This window comes from Cygnus olor, chromosome 5 (assembly GCF_009769625.2).
Source record: "Cygnus olor isolate bCygOlo1 chromosome 5, bCygOlo1.pri.v2, whole genome shotgun sequence".
Lineage (NCBI taxonomy): Eukaryota > Metazoa > Chordata > Aves > Anseriformes > Anatidae > Cygnus > Cygnus olor.
Genome location: NC_049173.1, coordinates 18603631 through 18626877, shown reverse-complemented (window position 1 = coordinate 18626877; position 23247 = coordinate 18603631). Strand labels below are relative to the sequence as shown.

At 39.3% G+C, this 23247-nt stretch overlaps 1 protein-coding gene across 2 annotated transcripts; it reads left to right on the top strand.

The window, feature by feature from the left end:
• Positions 1–18: 18 nt before the first annotated feature.
• ZC3H14 (zinc finger CCCH-type containing 14) lies at positions 19–22824 on the top strand. Of its 2 annotated transcripts, none has more exons than XM_040559872.1 (17): positions 19–138; positions 714–756; positions 3606–3720; positions 6715–6755; positions 7116–7311; positions 7616–8036; positions 9916–10076; positions 11318–11418; positions 13272–13427; positions 14890–14964; positions 15436–15592; positions 17262–17485; positions 18803–18923; positions 19702–19838; positions 20880–20974; positions 21781–21887; positions 22551–22824. In XM_040559872.1, the coding sequence occupies exons 1-17, from the start codon at positions 103–105 to the stop codon at positions 22555–22557; spliced, it is 2193 nt and encodes a 730-aa protein (XP_040415806.1). In that variant the 5' UTR covers positions 19–102; the 3' UTR covers positions 22558–22824. The 2 variants fall into 2 exon arrangements, with proteins under 2 accessions (XP_040415806.1, XP_040415807.1); XM_040559873.1 differs by lacking the exon at positions 19–138 and adding an exon at positions 335–451.
• The last annotated feature ends 423 nt before the right edge of the window (positions 22825–23247 follow it).

The window sequence follows — 23247 nt, the reverse complement described above, 5'->3', positions numbered from 1 at the left end:
GGCCGCGTCCCGCCAGGGGGCGCCGCAGGCGGAGGCCGGGCGCTGTGCGGCGCTGCCGGGACGGCGGGGCCTGGGCGGGAGGCGAGCTGGGAGGCCGCGGCCATGGAGATCGGCACCGAGATCAGCCGCAAGATCCGGGTGAGAGGCGCCGCGGCGAGGGGCCGGGATCCCCCCGGCGGGGCGAGCCCGGCCGGGGTAACCGGCGGCTGCGGGAGGCAGCCGGGAGGGGGTCCGCTGCCGCTCCCCCTGCCCCTACGCCTGCCCCGGGGCATTGCGGCCCGAGCCCCCCCGCCGGCCCCCGGCGGGCAGGGGCTGCCAGCCGCTGCCAGCGGGCGCTCACACGCCGCAGACCCCGGCAGGGTGCCGGTGCCGAGCCGGGGATGACCTTTTCCGAGCCTTGCGGGGCTGTTTTCGTTTATTATTTGTTTGTTCGTCGGCCTCTGCGCTCCCCGTGAGACCGGGTGGTCCCTGCTGAAGAAGGGGGCGGCCGGGTGTGGGGGGTGGAAATAGGGCGGGGGGCGAGGCTGCTGCGGGCCTCACCGCCCTGCTGCTGGCAGCCCTCTGCTGCGACCTGGGGGCGGGCACGGGGCCTCTGCTAAGCCAAAGCCTTCAGTAGGCAACGAGAAAAACTTCACTGAGCGAACCTCGCGCTGTTTTGCAGTTAAAGGTACCTTGTTGTGCCATCCCTCACATGCTGTTTCATTGTGTTTTAGGGGGCTATAAAAGGAAAGTTGCAGGAGCTGGGGGCTTATGTTGGTAAGTTTTACTTCATGGTCAGCCCACGTTTGTTGTTGTTCAACAGGAAACAACGAGCTAGTTAATGCCATTCTCTGGATCAGTGAATTTACCCATAATTAATCGTGTTACTGCATACAGAAACCTCAAGCCTGAGGTGAATTACCTGAAGTGCTGGACTAATATCAAAACAAAAATACTTAACAAAATGTGTAGTCTAAGCATAAGAGGACACTGCATCTGGACGTTGGTGAATGAAGAGCTAAAAAGAAATAAGAAGGCTAACAGTCTCTCCCCCTTCAGTGAGATATGGCTGCAAGGGATTTGAAAGAAAGAAGCAATGACATGTCTTTGTGAATATTTAAGGAAGGTTCTATGAGGTGCAAGAAGGAACATTACATAAAGTAAAGTGCTTGCATATGACAGCAGTTACCTGTGGCCACTCTGAGATGGAGTTATTCTTTCTTAGGTGTCTTTTCAACAGTGTTTTGGATTTCAAGTATTTGTCAGAATTAGGAGGAAGGATATTACAGTGAGGCAGAGTCAGGTTGACTGTTTTAGGAGTTGGAATGGCCATGTCAGAAACAATATGTAGCACAACTCTGCGAAATGTAAGATCTTGACTGTTAAGGAGAAAACTAAGAGCTACCTTACGCTAATGTTGATGAAATAACATGTTATGAAATCATAGAGATAGGATCAAGATTTTGTTTTGAATGTGAAGGGACGTGTATGGGCAGTGTGGAGTGCCTGGAGTTGATTTTCTGAGCTCAGCAGGTTCCAAGGAACCCTCTTTAGAATTTTTTTTCATTGCGAGGTCTTCTTTGTCACCATCTCAAGTTGTCTTTTTCAGTGACCAATTTTTTAATCATCATTTCAGGTTTTATTTGATTCTTTGTCTGCTTTTTCCTGCATTTTTGAAAAAAATCTTTCTTATATCTCATACAAAGATGCAAGTAGAACACTAGCGATCTCTGCTTCCAATTATGGATAATTATTCCTTCTCTGGTTTTCTTTTTTTCCTGTTTCTTATTTTCAGAAGGCAGTTCCCAAGATCATCATCCAATGTCTGCCTTTTCTTCTCAGTCAACTTCTGAACTTCTTCAAATAACTGTATTCTTTATTGCCAAGTCTGGCCTCCCTTGGCCTCTTTTTTGTTTTTAATCCAGTGTTTCCTAATTTCTGTTATCTTACAGCTTTCTTTTCTCGACTGGAGGATTAGGGACAACTTTCCAAATAATGCTTTTCAAGAATCCTCTATTTGTTCTTGTAGGAAACTGGTAAAAATCTTTTCTTCCTCATTCCAACCCGTGTGAGCAAGAGCCATGCTTTTGTTTCTGTAACTGCTCGTACTTCTTTTTCAGAAAGTCTTCTAGACAAAGACATGCTGAAAATTGTTGTCTAGAACTCACAAAAGAAAAGTTCACATTTGTCAAAGTAAAGGTAGTTAAATACTCATCAACTATGAAAATTTTCAAAAGGCTGTGGTTTTACATACAATTTAAGTTGACATAAGCCAACACAATCACAGAGAGCAGTAGTCATTTTCTTTCTGTCCTTCTGTTGTCCTGTTGCAAGTAATTGTGCTAACTCATGTTTTGATCTATAATTAAAATTACTTTATATATTGAACCACCTGAGGAGCAGGTCAAGTTTAAAAGTAGCTTGGCCAAAAAATAAAATTAATTTTAATATCAGTGAGTTCCTTGATCTGGGTGCACATCCAGCTTGTGCAACTTGTAGCATACATTAAAAAAATAAAATAAAGAAAAGGTAGGGTTTAGGCTAGAAGTGTATTATGCTGGAACACCTGAGTAGTGACAGTGGAGTGCAGGTGCAATGTATGGATGTTGTTTCTGTCCCCTAGGGTACAGAGATATAGAATAAATGCAATTCCTTTGTTTAATAGTTTGATTTCTATTTAAGATTTTTAATTTTTAGGTCTTTATAATACTGTATACAGGTTTAACTTGATGAATTGAGTACAAGTATATTAGGGCCTTAGTGCAAGTTCACTATTTGAAGTGGATTTCCAACTGTTTTCACGTTCTGTTCTTAGGTTCATGCCATGGAGCAGTATTGGAGAACATGAGGTGTTTGATTAAATAAATTGAAATATGTGCTCAAGAAGCATACCTAATGCCCTCAAGCAACAATTGTCTGTTCAGTCTTTCAGAGTAGACCAGAGACATGGTAAAGTAAAACACCAAACACCAACATCCCCAAACCTTTAATGTATTAACGTTAGATTCCCAACACTTTCCTACCAATTCTGATTGGTAGGGGAACCCTGTGTCAGGCAGTGGGAGTGGATTTCACGTGGTGTATGAAATTGCATGCAGTGGGGAGATAGAGAATCAGACTCAGGGTTGCTGTTTTTTGTTTGTTTGTTTTATGGCCTGATATTCAGTGTTTTTGTAGATGGAAAATCTGGAAGTTGCTATGGCTTTGATTTGTTCAAAGGAATATTTATTAGTTTGGTCTTTCATAAGGCTAAGGTGCTGTGTTTGGCAATATTTGAAGGCATGAAAATTGTAGACGCTTGTTAGTGTTCCAATAAAAGGATTCCAGCAACAGAGTGGCTTTCTTTTATCTTGTCCTTTTCCTATTTTATTTACTTTTTAAATGCTTTGATCTTATTTTCAGCTTCTGCTCTACTGAAGTTGACGATCTTTTATTTTTCACTTGCGGCTGAAAGTCCTATTAAACCTCAGATGAAGTGGAAGCCTTGTTAATTTCCTTATCTAACAATCTGCCTACAGAGGCTTTGTAGAAAACCTGGAAAAAAAGCTCTGATAACTTGTTTAAGGATCTATTTAATCTTTTATGCTTTCTTATACTTTATAACAACATATTTCTCTTTCTATTAGATGAAGAACTCCCTGATTATATTATGGTTATGGTGGCCAATAAGAAGAGCCAGGAGCAGATGACAGAGGACCTTTCCCTTTTCCTTGGAAACAATACTGTCAGGTTTACTGTATGGTATGTTTGTAAGCTACTTGTCACACTTTCTTACCAGTAATTGGGACTCTTTTCTATAAATGAGCCGTGAGAATATAAACAGTTATTTATCCCCCATTGTGTAATTGACATTAATAAAACCTTTTTACTTCAATAAATCATTTCTATTCTGTCAGTCGTTAGGCTATTGCAGTGGTTATTACGTGTCACAGGAGGCTGGAGGGCTTATATTCTTTGTTTGCTCATAAGTGCAGTCAGATTTTTGAATGAAGTTTGAAATGCTCAGATAAGTGAGGGCCAAATGTTGACTGAAAAAAAAAAAATCCTGCAAAGCCCACTCTGAGCATGAGAGTTTTATATACTGCAGTTAGTTCTTTAAAGGTAGTTCTTTAAAAAACAACTTACTTGCTTTTATGCTAATAGTGCTTCAGATTGCTGTAGTACAGAGGAATTAGAGGACGGATGAGCAGTGACTCTAATTCTGTATACCGTCTTTGACAAGGCTTAGCACCAAATGTTTAGGTATTCCCACCTCTCAGGCTGTTTGTTTATCGCCAGCACCCAGCTATACAAAACAAAAGTAGAACCCCAGAATTGTTGTGAAGAGGACAAATGAGCAACAGATGAACTTTTTTTCCCCCCTAAACTCCTGACAGTTGTGAATTAATTCTAATGCTATGCCGCACGAGAGCTTTCGCCAGTACAGTATTTCTCATGCATTTTCTACTACTTTAACCTCCAGGTTTCAAAGTAGCCAGGCAGACTCTTCAAACAGATGTCACTCCAGAGATTTTTTTCAGGCTTTCAGAGTTGTGTATTTTTTCAAGTTAATCTTATTTTTGAGTCTTTAATCTAATATAGTCTTAAGGAACATTGCTTTGATTTGTATAGATGAGAGAAGTATTGCATATTTCTTGCTTTTTCTGATTGCTTCCTTCATAATTTTCATACTGAGTGATTACATTCATTTCCAGTACGTCTGTGTGATTAGTCAGGTTCTCCTTTATTTGGTTAGGAGCTTTTATGCAATTAAATAGCAAAGAGGAAACATTTTAGAAGTTGGATATGTTATTAAGACATGAACATTGACAAAGAGTAAAAATTAGTTCCAGTTATAACAATTAACAGTATTAATTATTTAAACCAAAATATTTCTATGTGACATGGGTATAATTTAAGTTTGCTTTCAAAGTTTTCATTTTTTTTTGGCATTTGTCAAAAAATATAAGAAAGGCGAGTGCAATTAACAGTGTACCCCCTTTTTTCAATTTAAAGTTACAGTGTATATACCTGCTTTGTTCCCTCTTCTGAACTACCTAGATAAAATTTTTGGCTTTCACTGTGGCAGTAAGTCATGCAGTTGTCTTGTAGTAATGTTGGGAATCAGTTAGACAAATTAACAGACTGATGAGTTTAACTCTAGTACTAGGGTTTTCTCTGAATCTCTGCATGCTAAGAAATAACACGATAATATGTAGCAGAAAACAGTTATGGCTTTGTAGATTAAACCAAAGCTTCATTAAAAAATAATAATGACATAGAGAAAACGAATTTTGACAGAAGAGAGAAATCAAATTATATTTTTTTTTTGTATTTGGAAATGGATATCAACTATACGTAGATGTTATACCTTCCACTGGTTTTGATGATTCCTGTTTAAATTCCCCATGTAATGAGTCTTGTCATTCAGTTCAGTATCTGCATTTGTTAATAAATACAAGTTCTATTTCAGAATGCTTTATTAGATAATGAAGTAGGTATTGGTTAAAAGAAAGAAAAGAGAACAAGATGAAATGTATGCAGTAAGCTATACAAGGACTGGTGGAGAAAAAAGTTATATAGTGGTGTAATTGGGAGATTTCTATGCTTTTTGTTTATTTGTTTGGTGTTGTTTTTCCTTTTAAAGGCAACACAGAACTATTACATTCTTAAGCACTGAGTCCCTGGCTAAGTTAAATACTCAACAAGGTCCTCCTTCCTTGGTAGCTCTCTCTAGCTGGTAATTCTGGGTCATCTAGCAAAAGTTTCACAGCAGCTCTGTGGCAGAGCTGACATTCCTGCTGGTTGGCCGGCGCTTCATACTCTGAACCAAGTGTCAGGTCAGATATCCATAGATCAGTGTGAAAGCTGATACACCGTGGTCACAGCAGCAGAGTTCAGCTGACAACATTTTTAACAGCCTTCTAGTGAAAAGCCTTCCATATATTGCCATGCAGTTTAACTTTTTCCAGTTTTCAATATGATTTTGTTCCTTGACACCTTTCTAATACTCAGCCTAAATTATGGAGCTGCCTATGATCAGATTTGAATTCTAACTAGGATGTGCACTTAAATATGTTTTTTTGTTTGTTTTTAATTTTTTCTCTCTGTAATGGGTGTGTATTTTTAAAGGATTATTTTCTAGCCTTTTAATTTTCTGTATTGCTTCAGCTTGGTGCCCTTTTCACAGGCAAACAGCAAATTTGGCACCTCACTGAAAAGTTTTTGCTTAGCAATATGTCTCGAAGAATATTTTTAATATACACAAAGCATGTTGAAAGAATCCTGAGTAGATTAAGTACTTTGAATTGTACATTTTTAAGGTTTCTATTTAGAATTCTCTTTAACTTTGCTGTGTAATTAAAGTTTCATATGTGAAGTAAAATTCTAGCCTATACCCTAGGATTCTAACTTAGTTTGAGTCAGTCCTTTTGAAGACATTTAATTCACACTGTTGATTGTAGTGGAACAGTAGAAAGTACTGGCTTTAATTTGGTAAATGAACAAAATGCCAAAAGTAGCTGATGTGATGAATACCCTACCTGCATCTGTGAAGTTTGCTCACTGGAGGCAATTTATTAAAACCCTTCCTTAAATCCAACGTTATCAGCTGATGGAAAGTGAAGCCCTGGATCAATGGGATGCTTATTATAGGGTGGGGAAAGGTTGTTTCTGAAAGATTATCATTTTGAAATAAAGTTCTTCTATTTCTCCTTTTTCTCTTTTGCTTCCTTCTCTGTGCCCCGTCTATTTCAGGCTCCATGGTGTTTTGGATAAGCTGCGGTCTGTAACTACTGGTAAGTAAGAAAATGAATTTTGAGTGAAACTGCGTTTATCTTTTGATGTAGTGTTGCTCTAAGTTAGTTTCCACTAAGATCTTAGATGACTGTTTTGTTAATTGTAAATTTCAATGCTATTTTTGGGTCCTGACTTTTTAGAAGATGGGTTTTTATTTTTCTTTTGAGATAAAGAATTTATTTCCGAGTCCAAAATTTAATCCTGAGTGTTTCTTCCTAATGTTTTGAGCTGAAAACTCTATAATATTGTTGTGTTTTCATCTGGGCAATGTCCTGTTTGTTACATTTACCTTGATACATTTATTGCAAAATCTGTATTGCTGTGCTTTGATATAAAATGAAAGGTGCCTGTTTCTGCAGAACCAACAAGCGTAAAATCTTCAGAATCTAACATCTTTGAGAGCAACCTTCCTTCCAGCAAAAGCAGCTCATGTGTGAGTGATGAGAGGAGGCATGAGGATGTCTTGCCACCTCTTGCAGTTTCCAGCACTCGGACAGAAAGAAATGACTCCAGAGTTTCCACCAGTTCACAGGAACAAAGAAACGCTGCTTCACGGTAAAGCTACTGATCGTTTCCTGGCACAGATTAAGACTTTAGGAGTTGTGTGACTGTGGTAGTCATTGTGAAGCATTCCTATAATTTGTTAAATAAAAACATTAAATCAAGAACTCAGTTCTATTTCTTTAAGTAACAGATGTGCTTAGATTAATTAACCAAACTAAAAATAGGGATCAGTGTGTTAGATATATATGAGAAATAATACCTTCATGATTCTCCCCATCTGGCTTTGTTTAAAAAGCCAGAATTTTCTAGAATTTTATTTGTGGAGGTAATATTTGGCAATTTCTCATTTTAACAGGCAGTCTTCTGAAGATGGTTCTGCATCCCGCTTGATGTCTACAGTCAAGCCTTTGAGGGAACTGTCACCTTCTGAAGCTGTAATTGACATCAAACCTGAACCAGATGATCTAATTGATGAAGACCTAAACTTTGTGCAGGAGAACCCTTTGTCGCGGAAAAAACCTACCGTAACTGTAACTTACGGTTCTTCTCGTCCTACCGCTGAAATCTACCGGCCACCAGGCAGCAGGAGTGCAGATGGCAGTGTGCACGTGCACAGATTGTCCCAGCAGGGCACCTTGCAGGGGAGCCGGCAGTTAGACACGCAAAGCTGCAGGTCCTTGGAAACGGTCCAGCTGTGCAATCCAGAAGCATTTGGCAGCTTAGCAGAGAGCTACAGGCCCACCTCCAAACTTAGTGCTGATAAAGTAGGCAGCGAGGTTAGTACGATCTAAACTGTTGCTGTATTTCACGCTTGCTAGGAGCCTAAATTTCTGTATACGCTTCCCATAAAGTCTTCACCTCGGGGAAATCAGAGGATTTCTGTTACTGGTACGAGGAGGTTTGGGATTTCATTCTCTAGGTCCAATGTTAAGTAGAGATTGCATAGCTTAGTGTCATCACTTCACAGATCGCTGTAGAGCTGAGTTAATTAGCTTGTACATCTTCATGCCATATTGAGCTGGACTAATGAGCTGGCACATTGTTATGATGCGTGTGACGAATCAGAAGGAATCATTTTGATCTCTAGCTCATTGGAGTAGTGTGGTGTTTTGTAAGTGCTGTGTAAATCTCCAGTTCTGTAAATCTGTATTTTCGGGGTGCTGTTTATTCGTAACTATGCTAGGTACACCTTAGTCTCTATCAGCCAGATATATTGCTTTTTAGTATTGTTTTACAATTTAGAGCCATGGCATTTAAGCACTTTTTGGGATGGGTTTTGTGCAACCACAAACTAAAAGCTGATTGCCGCCTTACTAACTGGAGAAGCCAGGCTAACCCAGGCAGGATGACAGTCCCAGCTGATGGTTTTAAGACTACCCATATGAAACAGTTAAGAGCCCTTTTGTGAGTGGAATGAAGATTGTTACGGCTGCTAATTTTGTGATGAAGCAGAAATTTGACTTACATTGTGTTCCAGCTGCATCTGTGTTTCCTACTGCGTATATTGTTCTCTGCCACTACTTTCATAGTTCTTTCAAAAAGAGCAGTGATTTTTATTCGGAAATGTAGAATGCAAAGATGTGTGCGGATGTCCTTAACTTTTTAAGCTGTGGAAGTGGGAATGAGAATACAGTGACTTATTTAAGGCTGTATATATGTTCTCCACAATTGAGTCACATCTCTCCTTGACAACGCTAGAGAAAGGACTTGTGACAATTTTCTTCAGTCACTATTTCATTAATAATGTCTAGAAGAGGGCTCTTTCAGAAGCATTGATTAGAACTGTGGACCTTTGATGTACTCTGCTGACTCTTCAGACAAGTGCTTGTGGTTTGGAAAGTTTTTTCTTTAAAAAGGTCTTTATTTGTTTATTTATTTTAATTGCATGTATCTTATGTATCAGTGTAGTCCAGGTCTATTCCTTAGGATGTTTTTTGCTCTTTGGGGGATACATGATCAGTTAAAGGATACCGTGTGCAAACCTAGCAGCCAGGTGCCTCGTTGTGCTCCTGTGTAGATCAGTGCTGAGTGATTGTTCCTTTAGGAAGCATTGGTATGTGTTTGCTCCAGTGCTTTTGCATGGGCTAGCATTCAAATTTGTCACCACTGCATGCATTGTAGCGGTGGTGAGTGGCTCTCAGAAAAGGGAACTTGCACTTCCTGAGCTGGACCATGCTGGCTCCTCCGCAAAGCAGCTAGCATCCTTGGGAATGTGTCAGCTTGCTAGAAATTAATCTTTATACCAATCTAAGAATTAGAGTTACTACAGAGGAGAAAGTCATTCTCAGTTATTTCACTTTTCTCCATAAAACTTTTAATAGTTGCGCCTTGAAGGCTGTTGTGAGTTGCTTTGAAAATCCCTCCTTTTTCTTTAGATGTTTGATAAATTGTCTTCTTTAGTCTTTCTTCTCCTTTTCTAGGTGTTGTTTTACTTTCACATTTTACTGTTACATTTTTAATGAGATTTCAGTGTAAGTGTATCTGATTTTCATGCTCTCTAACTGCCCTCACTTGTTTCTGCACCTAACTTAGACTCATGCAATTTGAATGGAAGTTCTCCATCTTCTGGTTGTAAGTAGAATAGCGATGTTTTCTTTGCTGTCTTACTAATGTTTTATGCTAAATGAAATGTTTTGGCTGTTCTGTTTGTTGTAGGAAGAAAGCTCCAGGAAGAGAAGGTTGCCTGTTGTAAGCTCAGTAGTCAAAGTGAAAAAATTCTGTAATGATGGTGAAGAGGAGGAGGAGGAAGAAGAATATGGGTCGCGAACAGGAAGCATCTCCAGCAGTGTGTCTGTACCTGCAAAGCCAGAAAGAAGGTAGTTAAGATTTCAGGGATTCCGTGCCGTTTCCAGAAAAAATTAGTGAACAAAAACTTTGAAAGAGAAAGTTGATGAAAACTATTTGCAGTTTTGAAAATTGACAGAAAAAAATCAGTAAGCTGTTGTTATATTTCATGTTGTCTCACAACTCTGTGGGTGAGATGTCTCATTATACTACCTTTTTTCCACTAACTATAAAACTTGTTTTTATTGTTGTGCATAAGCTGCAACTTGAGTGTGAAATTTTACACTATTTGGGAAAAGTTTACTGTCAAAAGAATGTTAATGTTGGCAAGTTTCAGACCAGGTATTGAACATGGTATCATAATTTTCCTAGGAGTTTTGGTTATTTTCTCTTACTTCAGGAATAGTTTTCAAACCAAATGTCTCTGATCAGACAAATCTGATTCTCTCGTACACTGAGCCTTTTGACATGGTTTCAGTCTCTGTTACTTTAAAACAAAAACCACGAACAAGTGAGATTCGTGGATCTGTTTCAGTGAAATTTCCTTCTTTATGTTGCTCTATTCTTTAAGATTATTTTATCTTTTCCTAAAAATTGAGATTTTTTTTTCTTTTTTTCTTCTTTTTCCCCCTTTCCAATTCTGTCTGAATGTCAGGTGTCAGTCAAGGTCCATCAGTGGTGTGTATCTGACTTCCAACAGTAAGAGGAAGAATGTTTAAGCTAGGAAAGATTTTCTTCTACTGATCTGTAAGGCTGGCTTGTATAAGAGTTGTTTGAAGCTGTTACACTTTATTGAATTTATCTTCAACACCACAGCATGACTGTTTGATTTGAACTTCCTTATTGTCAGTGTTCAAAGAGAAACAGAAAGCCTTTTTTACAACTACCATGTTTTTGGTAGTTTTCCTCCAGATCCTGCTGCCTGACACGGCCGCATAATTATCTAGTGCCAACACAGACTTGGTAACGGGAATGTGGAGCGCAGAGGCAGAAGCTGTGCCTTTCAGATGTTGCATGTTTATACAGCAGCTTACATGTGAGATAAAATCAGGCCTCTGGACTTCCATTTTTGGGATCATTTTGTAGATCCCAGTCCATTCAGAGAACAGATCAACAAGTTGAAAACAAACATCCAAAAAGTGAGGTTTTAGATGCTGATTTGTGTCTGTATTACGTGTAACTTGTTAATGTGTTGAAATATCTGTGTTTAGCACAGATGCGGTTGCTGTTGCAGTTCATTTACGGTTACTTTTTTTTTTTCCATCTCCCTTAGACCTTCACTTCCACCTTCCAAACAAGCCAATAAGAACTTAATACTGAAAGCAATCTCCGAAGCACAGGAATCGGTTACAAAAACGACTAATTATTCCACAGGTAATTAGCATCGTTTTTGTTTGTGCTGAGCTTTAATACTTCCAAGCCCTGTTTTATGAATCCAGGCTAAACATAGCACTTAGAGATCAAACAGAATGTTAAATAGTGCATGTCAGTGATACACATAAAGCATTTTCCATGTCCTGTGTACATTACAGTAACGTTCAGTGATGAATTATGAAAGCATGAACAAGGGAGGAAAGAGGTTTTTAAAATATATTAATCCAGATAATAAGTCTGTAAAGTGCACAGAGACGAATTGGAAGCACCAGAAGTTTTCTAAAATGTGAATAGTTGCTGAGGAGAAAGTGCTCAGTGTTAGTCATGTTGTTGGAGCTAATTATTTGCTGCTGTTTCTCTTTCTTTCTGAGAGGGGAGGAGAAAAAAGCCAAACAGCAAAAAATCAAAATGCCCTGGATACAGGTAATTAAAATAACGACTGAATGATACGTCAGCCTGTATCCTCTTTAAGCAAGGAGGTTGCAGTTTCAGTTCAGTGGTTTTAGATACAGAATTGCACTTGGTACAGCAACTGAGCAGTTAGCTGCCTGTGTGATGGCTTTCAGCTTTCCTAGCTAGGAAGGACTTCAACTGAAGAAGGGCAAATCTAGGCGTTAACCTCGTGTGCTGACATTTCATGGGGTGTTAATAAATCCAGTGCCGTCAGCATGAAGCATTGCATGTTGTTGGCAAGGGAGCATGCACTGAACTACCCAAACCATGACTTTTATGCTATCTGAAGCAAGCCTGAGTGCTGTCCAAAATCTCTTGCCTGCTCCCTCTCAAAACCTGCAGACTAACTGTAAGAAACACGTATCTTCCTTCCACGTTAACAAATTGACAAAATGTCATTGTGAACTTGTTCCTTGTTTTATTGTAGTTGTATTTTCAAGGTTGTGTGAGTGCTGGTAAGTTGATTTAGAGGCATGAGATACGTGATAGAGTCATCAGTGTTCAAAAGCTCTTGAATTGGAAGAGATGTCAGTGCATGTTAGACACTGGATATAGTGAGCTGGGTTTAAATCAGAGTAAATTGTATAGGTGAGTAGTAAAGATTGTTGCCAAACTTAGAACTGAAGAAAAATTAACAAAGGATTGTTCTAATGAATGTGATTTAATGTAGAGATATTTCATATCTGTTTATTTTGAATGGAGTATAGAAATTAACTGATTTGCAATCTGTGGGGAAAACAAAGCAGTAAGATCATAAATGATAAACCCAGTACTGAGCAATATCTTAATTATACGTGTCAGAGGTTATGATGTGATATTCAGCCAAGAAAAGAATATGCTTAGCTTTTTACAACCAGTTCTAACAATCTTGGCAGAAGCCGGGTGAAGATGCCAGCCTGTCATCCTGTCATACCCCCAAATTCCATGCTACTGTCATCAAGTTTTATATTCTGTTTGCAAGCAACTTAGCACAGCGTTTCTGGGACAGTGTGAGAAGTACATGTTGACAATCCAAGATTGCTCGTATGGAAGAAGGTGGAATAAAAAGTGATTTCAGTACCAGAAGAAAGTTTTTAGCAAATTAGTTCTGTGTAGAAGTGATGAATGAATAGGTGAGGTCACCCTAATCCTTCTCATGCTGCATCTCAGCTTTTAGTAGCAGATTTTGTTTTGTCTTACAACTAGATGAGACACAGCTCACTGAGTGTTCTATGCATGTTCACGTGTGTGCTTTCACAGTGAGGATCTTACAGGTAGCTAAAGACCCTTTTTGTCTAAACAGATACTTAAGGGATTTTTTTTGGTGTGTGTGTGTAACTTAGAGTGATTTTGTCATCATAGGTAAAAATAGTACTGTTGGGTGATTGGGTTATATATAAATGATTTACCTTTATTTAAAGTTCCACAGAAACAAACTGTTCCAGTTGCACCAAGAGCTCGAATTAGCCCAGAAGAATCTCAGTTAGAAGTAATCCATGTGCAAAGCAGGATCCCTACTCTGAGTTCTCAGCTTCAAGTAGAAGAGCCAAAGGAGCAGACAGCGGAAGGCATACAAGGTCATCTGATAATATTCTTTAAAAATTTATCCCAGCAAATGTCACTTTACAGCAGGCTGAGAAGAGAAAAGAAATGCTTTCAATTTTTAAGTCAGCATCAAGAGTTGCATGTGGAAATGGCCTGAAAGCCAGGAGACTTCCTGAAGTGTGGCTGCAGGGTGTATCTATATGCATGGATAACCTCAGATGAGTTACTTAGTGAGCAAAGGGTGATGCAGCATTCTGGCATGTCACTGAAGAATAATTTTGCAATAAGTGAATTTATCTATTTATGTTGGGGTGACTTCTCTTTTCTCAGTCCTTTGCACTTTTTCCTTGATATGTTGTAGGAGTAATGCTATCATAAAGCTTGTGTGAGACAGTTGAGATACTGTATGTTTGGAACACTTTGCAGCATTTGAAGTATCAGAAGATTCTTTCCAAAGTGGTGTTATCACATAATTAGTTTCAGTTTTACTTTGTTGTGTTAGTATTAGAGTACTGTAGTTGCTGTTACAGGGTGGCTGATATCAGGGTAACTGTGTGAACGGTAAGCTATATTTTACTTCTGTTATGGAACTCCTGGAAGGAAAATGGCATAATATCTGAAGGTAATCAAAGTATCTTTTCAGCATGAAAGAAACCTCCGCGTGGGTGTTAACAGGGAATTGCAGAAGTAAAGTGGTAGGACAAGGCTTCTGTAAGGAGTTAGTTTACTCTTACCAAGTATTTAGATTGAGCAAAGTTTGGTTTAAGAACTTTGTTACAACAGCTCACATAAACGTTCCTTATTGAAACAGAAGGACCTATTTTTTCAGTCTCTTATTTTTCTTATGGATGTATGTGGAATCTTTCTGCCAACAAAATATTTGGAATTGTATCTGTAAAATATGTAAGAAGAAGCTTTCTCAGTTTTTGGAAGAACTTACAGAAAATATATAGCATAAATATTTTGGCTTTTTTCCAACTGAAATGGAAATGGCAGCTTACTTAAGAAACTTAGAGAAAGCAAAATATTTTTTCTCAAACCATCAGTCAAATGTAGGATGTTCCTATTATGATTTGTTTCTCCTCTTCTGAGAAGACCATAAAGTAGTCCCTTGTAGTTAGCTGCTTTCCTATGTGTGTGTCAACACCTCCACAAAGGAGGAGGGAAGAACTTGGCCTCTGTAAGTTTCCATATCCACAGACCAAGTTTTCACTGAGTTGTAATAGTGGGAAAGAGTCATTCAGTATTGGGATTTAGCCATGCCATCTGTCTGGAGAAAACTTGTTATTTCTGAAACACTGTGGAGAGGGGTTCTCAACTATGAGAATGGTGGATGAGAATGTGGGAGTTGTAAAGGGGTTTTGATCTTTTTTAAGCAAAAGAACTAGGGGAGAGTATGTTTCAGTTTTGTAGTTTCATTTATAGTGTTATTCATTAACTAGAGTTTCGTTTTGACATGTAGTAAAATACGCTCCTAATTTCTGCTTATTTTAGGAGCTGAACAAAAGGAGCTCTCTTCTCGGCTCCAGGTTGATCCTGTGATTGAGGATACCTTGCAAGTAACTCCAGGTTAAGTCTTGTGATCTTTTTATTCCTAAAAAAAAATTGCTCGTTCTCAAATTGAAAGCCACTGGCCGGGCAATGCTAAAATAAAATTTCATTTTCAGTTATTTTTACTGTTTTTAGTATTTTCCCAGTCTCTACATGTCTAAGGAAAATAAGTGTTACATCAGTATGTGTTCAAAGCCTGGGAGGTGTTGTGTGTATGGGTCTTTAATGCTGTTTCAGCACAGCGTTGTTACAGGCCAGTACAAAGTTTCCCGATCAGGCCTAATACGGGCTATGGCTCCTGCTTTTGTAGAATACGCAAGGAAGTAAAAATGTTTTCTGGAAGTTGCTGTTAAGAATCTAAAACAAAAGAGAATTAGCGCATTGGCCATGTAAACTTTTAATTTACATACTTTAATTTTTAATTATGAGTACAATTACGTGATTATTTTTCTCTGGTTTATTTTCTGTGTAATTTTTCTCCCATTTCAGACTACTATGATGCAGAATCTATGGTTCATACAGACACTAGGTCATTTATCCTGAAGAAGCCCAAGCTATCTGAGGAAATAGTGCCACAGAATCAGCAACTGGGAAAGAGGGCCACAGAGGCAATACGAGTACTCTCAGGGCGTCTAATACAGACACGGTAAAAAGTTATATTTTTTTTTAGGACTCTTACTAGTCAGAATGCTTGCTTGAGATTTAATGGAATAATTGATCCATTCTTGTGATTTGTAGGTTAGGTCAAGATCTGTGTAATCATGGAAAATGGATCAACATTGAATGCTGGGGTGAGGGGAAGCAGGGGCAAAGCCCCAGAAGTCCTTTAAAATTGAAAAGAATTACCAGGGCTAGCTGTACTTTGAGCTTGTCTTTGATTTTCAGAAAACAGAAGAAAGAACTGAATAGGCTTCTGCTTCTCTTTTTTTATCATAGCTGTTCAGATTTTTGAAATCTTAGTTACATAGTTGTTTTGCATAAATAACCTTTAGTTTAAATCTGTTTCACCTTGGGATTACATTTCTTCATGAAGTGCCTTTCTGGGGGGAAAACAGCACATTCTCTGCATAGCTCAGTACCATAAGCCAAGAAACAGTTAAGTAGCATGGGGACAAGTGATTAAAGGCACCTTACAAGTTCAGCCAAGAGAAGTTTAAAGTTCTCTTCAGCTGCAAAGGATGTGTTGTGGATGTTTTTTCATTTACTTGAAGGAATGAACAGTGCATGCTTTTCCAATTCCTTAAAGGACTTGGTATTCCTGCTTCCAGATAGTTTTATCTGTGTGTATGCACCTTACCTGTTAAGTGAAAACCACGCAGAGCAATGTGAGGTACATCACTGTGGGCTGCTGTGCTCTCTCATTGTGTTAGAGAAACTTACACTTCATTCCTGTGGTTGGCTTTAAACAGCCTGTGTTAACTAAAAATGAAAACAATAATGAACAAACCCAAAGGATAACTAACAGCTGGCAGCTGGGACTTTGTGCTACAAGAAAGAAGTGAATTTTTGCTTCTGAACAGAACTGTTCCTGACTGTTTAACTTCAAAGTTCTGGCTAGTCATGCTGTTAGTGTTGTTTTTCTCTCTTTTTAGAGGCATTATAGACTGTAGTTGCTTTTAGCCCGATTTCATGGAGGAGCAAGGTTTATAGTTACCAAACGTGTAGAATCATCCCATTCAGGAAACCACTTGGGTGAAATGTGTGGAACAGTGGAAGAGTGGAGAAAACGTGTGCATCTCCTGTTTTGTTTTTCTTCTTACTCTTTATCTCCTTTGACTGCTGTCAGATACAGGATAACAGGCTAGATTGATCTTTTGATCAGGCTGAGCATTAAAGTTCTTAGTGTCAGTATTTCAAGACTCTCTTTTCACCCAAAAAACTTTTATACCCACTGTTTCATAACATGCTGATCTGTGTTTTTGAGGAGACACCTGTTTTTTGTGTTAAAAAGTTCATGATTGCAGGAATGTTTTTACCCTCACTTTTTTGGTCTTAAAAGTGTAAATTCCTTAAAAGGCTAATCACGTTCTTTATTCAAGTGTGTCAATAAATGAGCTTTCTGATCAATCTGTTAAGCAGAATGCAACAACCAGAAATATACCTGCCAAAGTCTCTGGTGTGTGCCACTGTATGCTATGTTACTTCCCAGTGCTTCAGAGACACCAGAAGGCAAACTTTTAATCCAAGTCATTTATTGTTAGTCTTAAAAGAAAGTTTGTTGCTGTGTTACTCTCTAGCTTGTACTTCTAGTTGCTGGTACAACTCACTTTTTGGCTAAGGAGGCTTGAATAAAAATCTGTTTCTTTGTTTGATAGAGACCAGCTTGCACAGCCAGAGAAACCTGCTAGTCCCAAGTTCATCGTGACACTGGATGGTGTGCCCAGTCCACCAGGATACCTTTCAGATCAAGAAGAGGAAGATATGTGCATAACTGAAGGATTAAAGCCAGTTACCCAAAATATTTGTGCAGGCAAAGGATTCAAAGGCCTTCGAGCACAGCAGATGCAGATTGTGACCAGGCAGCTAGAGAGCTCTGATGGTAATTACTTGTTCCAGCAGGATCTGGTACTAATGTGGTGGTTTGATTGTGGGTAGAACTCCTGGATAATGTCATTCTTGACAAATCAAAGTGATGGTATTTATTCTTTATATGAAAACGTCCTTTAGGCAAATGAAAGGTCGTGGTTCAGTGGCCTCGCATTGTTAGAGGCCTTTGTCTTGATAAAGGAGAGCAGTCCCCCCGCACATAGGTAACTTTCCACACTGCTCAGTACTGGTAGTTTTTGTTTTCTCTTGAAAATGTAGTTTGTCTTCATTGACAGAAATCTGCGCTTCTGATTAACCCAGTATCATTTGTCCCCGTGCTGATGGACAGATTTTTATGATGTTTTGCTGTGCCTTGAACTTTAACATGTCAGTTGGCATTAACCTTAATGCTTCTGTCTGGATTCGTGATACCAAGAGGTGCCTTTCAAGTATAAGGTGTTGGCAGAGTTCAGTTGCCGGAATCTCTAAAGGTAGAACTGAATCAGTACACGATTATATGTGAACACCGTTTATTTGGGATACCTTTTGAATACTGTGGGAAATCATTTGCTGAAGCATGTGTTTTGATTGCTTAGAACTCTGTTTTGAAAAAATGATGAAAAATATAGAGGATATTGTTTCATCGTACACCTGTTGAATACTTGCCTTAAGATTATGCTCAGATTCCGTTTTTTAGCTTTCTTACGAAGACCTTCATTTTCCACAGTAGCAGTGCCTCCAACTTTTCTGAACTAAATGAAGAGTAATTGACATTCTGTAGAGAACTCTACAGCTGGATCCATGTGTCTTCAAGTGTGTAACACAATTATGGGAGACCTGTGGGGGAGATTAAGTCTTAATACTGTAGGTGTTTTAAGTCCATGTCCTTTCCATTCCACTGGCTTGGAGAAAGGAAGCAGGGCTATGTTAACACATGGCTCGGCAGAGCAGCGTAACTGAAGTTCAGCTGAAGAATGTTTTTCTTAGTCTTGTCTTATTGAGACCTGGTCTCTTTGACTCGCACCTCAATTTGGATTTGTGAATAAATTGAATTAAGTTGCTTTTAAACAGCTGAAGTTTAATCTTTTGTCGGTTAAAAGGAAGCTGTAAGTCCAAGATTAGGGCTTTTTAAACTTTGTAGTTTTGGAAATACTCATCAGACTCTATGATCATACAACAATTTTTACTGTCGTGACCTTTTTTGTTTTAATTGAGCTAAAGGGGGAGAGCAGGAAATATTTTTAATTTTAATTATGCTGTACTGTGTAAGTCAAAATGTATGTGCAGCCACAAAGGTCTCAGCTTGACTGTTTTCTTCTTTCCTTTATAGTGGAAATGGAGCAATTGAACATGCTGCAGAAACAGGAGAAGGTGCTTGAGCGCTGCAAGTACTGGCCTGCTTGTAAAAATGGAGACGAGTGTGTGTACCACCACCCCACGCTACCTTGCAAGTGAGTAGTACAAAGCTCATCCACTTGGCATTGTATTATTCTTTTTACTTCAGTGCTCCAAATTTGCCTTCTTTGTTAGTAAATATTCCCAGGCAGTGTGTATCTGTTACGGTAGTGACAGCAACCACGTAACGGGCGCTCTTCTGCCAGACCTCATGATATTTTTTGGTGTGTTAGGGTTCCATTATTTGGTGATGCAGTAATTTCTGGTTTGAAAGCAAAGGCTAACTTGGGAATGTGCACTGTGCGTTGGACTTCTCTTCCACAAGCTGCAACGATCTAGAAAAATCAGTTCTGTTTTGAAATAAGTGTTACCAGATTGGGTGGCTCCATTTACTCAAAAATTAGAAATTTCTTTTAAAATCCAACATACCTAAATTCATTAACATTTTCTCTTCATAAATGAGCCCTATTACTTTGGGATTCTGTGCCCTCCTCTCTCCCCATGCAAATGTCTGAATTCACTGTGCCTTTGCTGCTCTGCCCTGCACAGTAAGAATAAAGTCTTAGCTTGCAACAAGCAGCTTGCCACCAAACTCCACCGAGTGTGAAGTAGTTCACTTATTTACTGCATGTAGAGTGTACGCAGGGGAAGTGAATGCAGGTCAGGTAGTGTATGTCACATGTCCACACGTCTGGCTTTGGGAGTAACTTAACGTGCACATGCAAGCCCTGCTGTAGTTCTCAATGTTGTGTGATGTTCTGGCCTTCACGTGCAACAGCTGATTGGGGATTTTGCTCCGAGTATGAGCTGACGTCTGAATTTCTTTTCCCTCAGAGTTTTTCCTAACTGCAAGTTTGCTGATAAATGCTTGTTCATCCATCCGAACTGTAAATACGATGCAAAGTGCACCAAGCCAGACTGCCCTTACACTCACGCCAGTCGAAGGAACCCCCTCCCGCCCCCCAAACCAGGTGAGCACCTCTTGTTTGTCTGAGCCTTACGTGAACGTGCTGATGGGAGAATAGCGTGCTGGAAGCAGAAACTGACATCGGTGAAAAAATATTTTTTTGCTTGATTTCACTTAATTTTCTTTGAAGTCTTAATGTTAGATGAATCCAGTGTAACAACAAAACCCGTGTTTGCATTCAGAAAACCCCCTGAATGCTGTTGGGCAAGATTCTGTATGGAACCTTACCCTCTATGCAAGGCACGAGTAGTCCCTTTTGATGGAGGGAGTAGCCAGTGTTGCAGTTCTATCCAAATTTGTTTCTCAGACTGGATTTGTGTGTTACCAAGAGCTTATGACACAAAGCAAAAGCAGAAGTTTCTGCCTTTGAAATATGTGAACGTTTTTTTGCTTTACTCACACTGCAGGAGTTAACTTTATGTAATGATGAGATGACTTTCAGAGATTGAGGTTGCCCAGTGAATGCAACTGCTGTGCTTGCAATGTCGGTTGGTATTCCTGAGCTCTTGAGCAGCGCCAAGGCAGAGGGCCTCTACACCGCTGAAGTCGTGCTCTTTTGGAAGTGGTGTAGCCCTGACTCACAGTACGGCGCGGTTTTGTTCCTGGGCCAGAAGGCAGAGCACAAGGTGCTTATCTCCCATGTCAGTTCCAGCAGCTCCTGTGTATTCCTGGAAAGTGTGCTGCCTGCGCTTTTCACTCCTGTTAGCTTAAACTAGCAGTCTTCCTGCTGTCTGAATTCAACATAGGAATTCTTCTGCCTACCAGAACCACCACATAAGCACCAAGCATTACCCATGACCATGTTGTGCAGTGGTGAAGAGCCGAGGCTAACAATTACCTCATAGCCCTGTTGTACCACAGGATGAGATCCACTTAGTACGCTGTGATAGAGGCTCCCCATATTTTTTGCAGAGCTTTGTTGTATTATAAAATGCTATTTCTTGTGAAAGGGTTGATATACTTATTTTTTTTCTGGAATCATATTTAAAAAAAAAAACACAACAGTTTATTCTGATTAAGGCCCTGTTCTTTTCTTTTCTGTTAGCACCACTACCCACACAGTCTTTATCCTCCAGTAGTCCGCTGTGCAAGTTTTTTCCTGCCTGTAAGAAAATGGAATGTCCATTTTACCACCCAAAAGTAAGTTCTCTCACGTGTCTTTCCTTCTTTTCTACGGAGATACTTGAAATATGCTACTAAGTCAGGAAATGTCATTAGCATGACCTTTTGCTTTTACTTTTTACATTTTAACTTTAGCTTAGAAACAGAATATACGAAGGCAGTTACAGTTTTCCAGATTCTTTTAAGTATTTCTGTATAATCTGCTTTGTGGGGGAACGGTGACTTACATGGAAGGAATATGTTTCAGACCCTGACTTTTCTTTTGGGTATGTTGCAGTATCCAAGAACTTGAAAGGTTGTCCAGTTACCCAAGTGTATCAACATGACTTCAATATAGTGCAGGAGTTTATAACTCAGGTACTTCTGTACAGGACACTTGTGCCTGTGCATATTTTTACACCAGTAAGTTTAGTGCTGCTTTTTTTTAAATCTCTAGCAACGCTGAATTGGACTGGGTGCCCAGGACTCTGTTCACAGATATTAGCCAGATAGTTTTTCCCTCTCTCTTTCAGGTAACGCTGTGGAGTGCCCATACCTTGTATGCATGGGTCAATTGACACTGCTCTGTAAACCCCTAAAGCAAGGGAGTTTCACCTGTCAGTTCAGCTGGGGGTATGGAGCATTTAACTCACGGTTAATATTTGTGAAAAAGGATTCCCTCCTGGCACTGGGTTGAACTGATGGCAGTAGCCTACGAAGCTGGTGATTCAATTATCAAAGAGATCATACAGTAAAACAAATTTTCATGTAACTTTTGAGGTTAGCTTGTTAGGAGTGCGGAAGGCAACTTCGAGTAACCTCTTTTAAAATGCTTCCATTTTTAGCATTGTAGGTTTAATACCCAGTGCACAAGACCAGACTGCACTTTCTACCATCCAACTATTACTGTACCTCCACGCCATGCCTTGAAATGGACTCGAACCCAAACCAGGTAAGTGTTGTTTTTTTTAAAATTACTTTTCTTGGTTAAGTCTAGGGCCTCCAGCCTTACAAATACTTAAGTCACAAATGTAATCTTACGGAAGTAAAGTGTGGGTGATCAACAGCTAAGACTGTGTGAAGAAAGATACCTGTTATAGCCATTTTGTTTAAGAGAGCTCTGTACTGGCTATTTTTAGTATCTCAAACATTTCCTAATGTTATGCAACAGTGGAAAACAAGTGCCCTGAAGTTAGGATTTGGAGAGGTACTGGAATCCTGACCTAAACATGTTGTGTTTACCAGAAGTTTTAGTGGAATAAGACTGAAAATCCAACACCAGTTATTCTTTACCATGACTTTATCTTCTGTCCAACCCGTCTTTACCACAAAATGTTCCGATGCTTCTCTGGAGTGTTTGTGAACAAGGCAGTTCTCTGTTCAGGCCAGGAGGTTTTCTTCCTGTCATCTATCCACAATTTCATAAATAAGCGTCAAAATTCCCAAATCTGCAGTCATTGGCCTATCTTAAAGATAGTCAAATTGCCTGAGCCTTTTACTCCACCTAATCTCATTTGCAAAGGCCTTAATTGCCACAGGGGTAACGGTTCTCAAACCACTGTTACAGAATGGTGGGATGGTTACTTACAGGAATTGTTTCTCTCTTTCCCCTCAGCGAATGATAAGGATACAACTGGGGACTGAACTTTGCTTCCTTTGGCCGGTAGCAGGAAGGACAATTAACTGCCAGGGGCACAGGATGTAAGAAAAATTCATGCATTTTGAACTTTTAATATACATTGTTTTCATAAAACAAAGTTGATTGCATACTTGAAATGTCTCTAATTTTCCAAGTTTGTAAGTTTGAGCAGTTTTACATTTTTTTTACACTGTAAGATGTCTGTGTAAGAATAGATTTACTTTAAATTCCATTAAAAACTTTCAAAGCACAGCCTGTGTTCTATTTGAGTAGTGCTTCTCATTTAACATTAGGTGTGTTGAAGTTGTTAGGAAGTTGATTCCTGTATTCAGGTCATACTGTAATTTTTTTTTTAATTTTTTAAGCAGCTGTTTGGTATGATGTATACAATTGTCCTGGCAAACATTGAAGTCCTTAGCTGTCTTTTCCTTGTGAGTGAGTAATGGGGTATTACTTCCATGCAATGGTCATCATACCTCTGCTACTTTCTTAAACAGTGGCAAGCAAGGACACAAAAATGTTTCGTTAAGCGAGAACAATTAAACAGTGATGGTGTGCTCTGTTCAGAAACCCTAGGAAATTAAATACCACTTCACTTGAAAGTAAATGGTTTCAGGTATCTTCATTTATAATTGGAAGACAAAGGCTCTCTCTGAATCTGTTGCTGAATGCT